The sequence below is a fragment of the Cucumis melo genome, chromosome 6 (assembly GCF_025177605.1).
Source record: "Cucumis melo cultivar AY chromosome 6, USDA_Cmelo_AY_1.0, whole genome shotgun sequence".
In the NCBI taxonomy this organism is placed as follows: domain Eukaryota; kingdom Viridiplantae; phylum Streptophyta; class Magnoliopsida; order Cucurbitales; family Cucurbitaceae; genus Cucumis; species Cucumis melo.
This window is the reverse complement of record NC_066862.1, coordinates 3,435,456-3,442,629: the sequence shown is the minus strand read 5'-3', so window position 1 is coordinate 3,442,629 and position 7,174 is coordinate 3,435,456. Positions and strand designations below refer to the sequence as shown.

Genomic DNA, 7,174 nt, shown 5'->3' with positions numbered 1-7,174 from the left:
CCAAAATTGAAAATGAGAATGAAGAGATATTTTTTTTTTCTTTTTTTAAGAGAGTCAAAAAGTTCAGTTCATCCAAATTGCATCTACTCTCTGCATTACCTGCTTCCTGAAGAAGAGGATGTTAGTAAGAGATATCAGAAAAGCATCTCACGATCCCTAAATAACTCTTGTATGTAGGATAATTAATTAATATTTCATTTAAATAATGACTAGTCTCGCATAACCTATAGTTTTAATTTAATTACTATAATTAAATAGAATTAAATTAAAATATTAATTAATTCTCTAATTCATTAATTACTAAATAAAATATCTCGTATTTAATTTAATCCGAATTAGAATCATATTTATATAAAAATTTCTCTCCTAACATATACAATACATTATATTAATTTCAAAAGTAATTAAATTTGAACATTTCAAATTACAATCAATGTATATTAACCTCGTTATCCTTTACGAGCTACGAAAAGGACTTAATGGACATACATATCAGTTAAGACAATATGAGATTAATTATCTAAACTCATTAACTACATTAATCAATATTATTTATTAACTGTGTGTACATTTCACTAAAACTCACAATTGAACTCTTCTGACTATAAATCTATTTATGCGTCGATGGATATATACAAATAACAGTAAGTTAGTCCTTTATAAGTGTCTATAAAACCAGGTTTAGTCAAATTACTGTTTTACCTCTAAATTAGTTTTGATCCTTTAATACTAGTGATCCTCTAATGAACAACATGTTTATGGTCCAACCAATAAACAGAAATCCGGCCTCTCGTGCCATAGAGAGAGTTGAGCTCTTTGTTTAAGTCTCAAAGACACCATTTAAAAGAATACTCATCTACTCACTCTAAAGTCGAGAATGATTGAATTTCATTTTGTGTGATTATGTTTTTAGCTCTCCACTTGGTTTTGTCCCCAAAATGATAAGCTTATTGAGTCGACTATCTGACCACTTTCACATGTACAAATAAACAATTCTTCGCGAACAATAGTAAATAATACACTTCAGGATTAAGATTAATTAAGTTATCCAAGTCATCTTAATAAAATATAAACCTAATTAGTTAACGGAGTTACATCTAATGGTCACAATTTCATGGTCCGTTCCTATGCAAACTCATTGCACAGGAATACTCTCACTTGTATGTCATCTACACAAACTCATTGGATTATTGAGTTTATATCAAATACAAAGTAAGTGATATCCATAGTGTTATGAGGATAGGGTACTCAACCTTATCCCTATACTATAAACTCTTAAAGCTGTATCTTGAATATATAGATTTTTGTATGTCTCCATAAGACTCATCAAACAACTTAGGATATTAGTTTATTATATTAGGTTATTAAGATAAAACTAATAACCAATAACACATTATTGAAATTATAATAATTAATAACACTTTATTAATAACGGTTAATGAATTACATTTACTACAACTTATATGACATTAAAACTTAACATATTTAAGGATGATACTTGATGGGGCCCATTGTATTATCATTATTTTTATTTTTATTACTTTTCTATTTTCAAATTTTGTAGGACTTAATTAACCTTTGGTCTAAAAAAACAAATTGTCCCGTTAAGAAAAAAAAAAAAAGTATCTTGTTTTAAAACTCAATTAACCCTTTGATTTCTGTCTAATAATGAAGCCTAAATGTAATATTTTAAAATTAAAGTAAAGATTATATTGAATTAAAATTTTAAAATTTTATTGGAATTTATAAGTTAAAAGTTCTTTTTTTTCTTTCTTTTCTAGGAAAATGAATTTTATTAAAGCACAACAAAGGGGATGCAAGAGAAATATATCAATCAGCTAAGAAATTAAACCATAAAGGGTATTAAAGTTTAAACTTTGCTCACCCTACGGAAAAAGAAAAAAGTAAGTGACAAAACCTACTGAAATTCTAAAGTTTAAATTGTGACCACCTAACCCTAATGTAATAGTCTCTAAAAGCAAGGAGATCTTATGATTTCAGAAAAAGATTCATGACTTTATTTCTTAAAAAAATAAAACTCAATTTTAAAAATTAACTTAAAGTAACTATCAAGAAACTATTACCAAATTCGAAATAATTCTAAACAGTGAAGAACCGAATAAAAACCATATCAGAAAAGAATTAAAAACAGAATATCGTTATCAAAACGAATCGCATATAATATATATAGATGTGTGTGTATGCTTTTGAAAATCAAAATAAGAGAGAAGAGATGAAATTTGTGTTCAAGAATGTGCTTCACATCAATATACCTTTTGAAAATGTGCATTAATATATATTATTGAAAGAGAGGAAATAAAAAAAAAAAAAAAAAAAAAATTCACTTTGGAAAATTCGATGTCGATTTGCCAGACAAATGTAGGAACATAAAACACTGTGGATGAAATCTTGGAAGTAACCTTACACCATTACAACACTCACTTCTCAACCAACTTGCACATTATTAATATTCTCTCTTAATTCCTCTTCATTCATATTTTCCAGATTTCCCAAATTCACTTTTACATCTAATTATTAACCTGCTTTCGTTTCCATCGTTTTTGTGCATAAAATATTCGGTTTTCAGAGTGTTAAGTTGAGTTGTTAATTATTACGTAAAATGCTAGATTACTTGAAAGACGAGAATTTAGACTATTAAGTCGAGTTGAGTAAAAAAGTCCATGTTTTTGTCTAAATAGTGTTATATGAGAGTTAGGCTTTAATTTAATTTGTTTGTTTTTCAGTGTTCCGTTGCAGTAAAGTTTTAATTTCCCCTATATCAAATATAGACAATAATAAACATACAAAACCCACTTCTTTTTTCTTTTTTGATCTATAACAGTATAAAATATAATATGTATTTACAATTACATTTATATGAATTTGTAACTTTAAATAAATATTTTTAAACGTTTTTTGTACTGATATTTTAAAAGAATAGTTGACATCCTCCATTGAAAGATATCAAGAAATTAATGGTCGTCTCCAAAGCACTATGAAAGCATGTGTCTTTGGTTTAGAACCGTTTTCGAAAGAAATATTTAAGTTTAGAAATCTGTGAACTCTAGTTAAACTATCTTATTTTGCATTTGTAAGTTTGAGATTGTCAAAGTGGTACAAAAATTTTGAAATAAAACTTTTGTATTGGATCAAAGAGATATTTATGTGTGATTGTTATCTTTTCCAAAAGTGAAGTTTTTTTAGCATGTAGTTTTTTTTCTCGACTAGAACTTTTTCTGAACATGTCTTACAAAAGATATAAACTTGTTCTTCTTAGATCTAAAGCACTCTTAAAACGTGATTTTAGGGCATATTTGAGAGTAGAATTTTGGAATAGGACCAAACCCACCTTCGCATGCCCAAACTTTAATTTTGTTTTAAAATTGTGATGTTTGAGATGAAAAACTGATTTAAAAGATATCAAAAATTACTTAAATTAAAGTTATTCAAAGTTAAATTTGAATATTAAAAAGCAAGTGTGATTTTAAATTTAAAAAAAAAAATCACTCCAAACTTGTTGTAATATTAATTAAGAAAGATGTGTCACACTGCCATCGTCATCCATCTTGAGTAATGAAATTAAACCCCTCCAAAGAAGCCAGGCAGCAACAAGGTTTAATTATATAGTAATAAAGAGTTACATTGATTATTAAGGACTTAATAAAAGCATTTAATAAAAGCTAGGGCAAAACGACCCAAACACAAAAGCCAAGGCTGAAAAAAAAGAAAAAGATAAACAAAGGTATAGGGCTTTCATTATTTACTATTCTTCTTCTTCTTTTTATCCTCTTGAGCCAGAAGATCTTCCAAAACCCTACCATCCACATACTCAAAAACAATAACTTTCTGAGGATCGACGTTAGAAGTCGACGATCCACCACCAACACCACTGCTCTCAAAACCCGAATTGATCGGAACCGAAGGAAACAAGTGAGGAGGATGAGGAGGTGAACCCATGACACGAGCATAATATTCACTAGGAAAATTCAAACTAGCAAGATGACCTTTCAACTGAAATGCCCTTTGATCATAAGCCCTAGCCGCATCCTCCGCCGTTTCGTAAGTCCCAAGCCATTGCCTAGCCCCATTCTTCGATGGATCACGTATCTCCGCTGCGTATTTCCCCCACGGGCGTCGTCGCACACCCCGATACTTGATCCCATCATCACCATGCTTTTGTTGTTCTTTACCCTTACGAGTATCCTCCATATCTTAGGTTACAAAATGAACAAAGGTTTGTGTGTTATTGAGTGTGTGTGTGTATTTTTTCTTTTTTTTGAAATGAAATATTTATAGATGAAAATCGAACGTTGAATTTGACCAAAATCTGCTGTTTAGCATTGTGAAAAATTCGATTCTAAGATCTGTCGTTAGAAGAATTGAAAATTCAAAGAGGGTATGTGTAAATCTCTTTTTGGTTTGATAGGCATTTTTAATATGCTATTCTTATTCCTTTTATACTTTCCTTCTTGGGTACGAACAAAACTATTTGCTTATAATTATTTATTTTACTGCATATTTAATAGTTTTATTTATTTTACTGCATATTTAATAGTTTATGTCACTAATTGTGATACTATTTTTTTTTTATTCTTCTCTTTTTTTAAAAAAAAAAAATTAGAACGATTTCCTATAATTATCGTTTGGTTTTTAAATTTTGGTTTGACTTCTAAGACATGACTTAAAAAACAAATATGACAAAACAATAAAATTGATAAAGGGAAGTTGTTTATTTTGAAAGACAAAAAGCAAAATATTAAAAAAAGTTAACAAAATGAGACTGTCAGTATTAGATATTTTTTAATTTATGATTAAATGTACTTTTTTCTAGAATAACAACTACGTAAATAAAAGAGTTCCAACCTATCAATTAATTAACCTTCAACTAAATTCACTTTGGAAATACATTCAATTTTTTGCCTTTTTTCTTTCAATATTTCAAGTCCTTTACTAATAATTTATAACACATAGTTTACCACTGTGAAAATTGTAATTGAGTGAATTTTTATAATAGTTGTTTTGATGAGGTAGATTACAATACCTAATTTAAAAAATCACATTAACAGTCAACTTTATATTTACGGAATATAATCTCTATTCTATATATTTACATGTGACGTATACCATCATATCATAAAGAGTAAACTAGTATCATTTTCGTTAATCATTATTAATTAGCAAATGAATTTTATGTCTCATCCTAAAAACTTTTTAGATTTTCCTAATTAGATACTTTGGATAACTAGGAATAGACATACAAGATATGTGTGTATATATATATATATGAAGTATATGGGTGCTTTTATTTTAAAATAATATATAGTTTGATTTAAGATTAATTAAATGTTTATAAGCTTTTTAAGATCATATAGTCCATATTAGATTTTGTGAGCCGCTAGTTTTTGAAAGTTAAAAATAAATATAAATTTACGTAAATAATAATGTGGAGAGAGTGAGTGAAATTATCAATTATGGGATGTGGACATGTAGAATCAAACATGTAAGAAAATTAAATCTAATTGGAGGATCTTATTTGAAAGAATAAAATCCAAATCCCAACATAAAGAAGCTTTTTATCCAGTTGGTGTTTTTTCCTCTATATTTGTTCCCTTCAAAATCAATTCTACTCAACATTTATTAAATTCTTTTTAATATAAAGATCCCCTGAACTAAATAGTATATATTGTTTGTAGCTTTTTCTAATTTCTTTTTTTCTTTTTGATATTATTTCACTTTGTAGTTAATTCTCTATTACTTTGAATTAGCATATAATCTCATGTTTGTCATACATTAAAGTGCTGATTTCAAAAAGTGGCATATAATTTAGATAGAGCTTTTGTAATTGTGTTCTGTGATGGATAATGATGTAACATTATTAATAATCAAAGGGCATATATATATATATATCTATATAGCACTTGTTTTTCAATATGTTAGTGCCATTTTGACTACTCCTTTGATTCTTCGTCTTCCTTTTTACTTAGTCACATAAAATATAGTTTTAAAATTCTATGGTTATTTTTTTATTTTAGTAACGAGGACATAAAATATTTGTCGATTTGAACATTGATACAATAGACATTAATAATTGCTATCGTAAATGTTAATGATTTGATCTATATCGTTACAATTAGTGATCTTAAAAAATGAAACAAAGAAATTATGTTTCTTTATATTGAAGATCAAAACTTTTTTAACTCTCTCAAAGCTAACGATTATATATTTCCAAGCATATCACTATGGATAAAGCATGAATATCATCCTAAATATGAATGTTTGATTGATCTCCTTCAATTGTATATCAATCTAAGCACACAGTTCAATAGATAAGACACTAATTAAACTTCCTAATATCGATTATTTTGCTTCCCACTCCTTGAATTGAATATGAATGGAATAAAAATAAAACTAAATAAATGATTCCCACCAACTTCAAAGAATTGAGTGTACATCAATTGTATCTTATAAGTGGTATTAAATTAAAAAACAAAGAAAAATATTTTAATTAAAAAAAATCGATACACATAAACATAGTTAAAACATTATTATTATTACTGTTATTATTAATATTAATATTAATATTAATATTATTATTATTTGGCCTCGACTATATGTGTGTATATATAAAAACAAAGAAAATGAAGTGAAAAAAATATATGCTTTGGGATAGAGAGTGACCCATTGGGCTTCCATCTTTGCCGAGAAGCGGCCCATTGGGTTTTAAAATTTTAGATAAGGTTTACAATAGGAGAGAACGGCGTCACAGAACTCTAATTCGTTGGTGAATGATTGTTTTCAAATTTTCCAATCTGCCTTCTATTTACACATTCACGATGTCATATTTTAATCATTTTTCTAAGAAAATACTCCATTCATAAAAACCTTGATTTTGATTATGCAAAAATGGGCCACCCATATTAAAATACACCTGTTTTAAATCTCAAATCTTTTATTCGTAAAAATCGACCTCTCAAACGTTGGAGGTTTAAAATTTACACCATAAACGAAAAAGTTAAACTCTAAAATTTATTTTAGAATGTTGAATTTTTTTACTTGATGGTCAAATTTCTACAATTGCAATTACGAATATCATAATAAAATAGACTAAACTACTTTTTTTTCTTTTTTGACATGGTTACTGTATGTTCCTAATTTAGTTTGTTTGGTTTTAAAG

General features: G+C 27.4%; 1 protein-coding gene across 1 annotated transcript; it reads right to left on the bottom strand.

The window, feature by feature from the left end:
• Positions 1–3,594: 3,594 nt before the first annotated feature.
• Positions 3,595–4,241, bottom strand: LOC103483600 (ethylene-responsive transcription factor ERF098-like). Its single transcript, XM_008440313.2, has one exon. The coding sequence runs from the start codon at positions 4,207–4,209 to the stop codon at positions 3,757–3,759; it is 453 nt and encodes a 150-aa protein (XP_008438535.2). The 5' UTR covers positions 4,210–4,241; the 3' UTR covers positions 3,595–3,756.
• Positions 4,242–7,174: the final 2,933 nt, after the last annotated feature.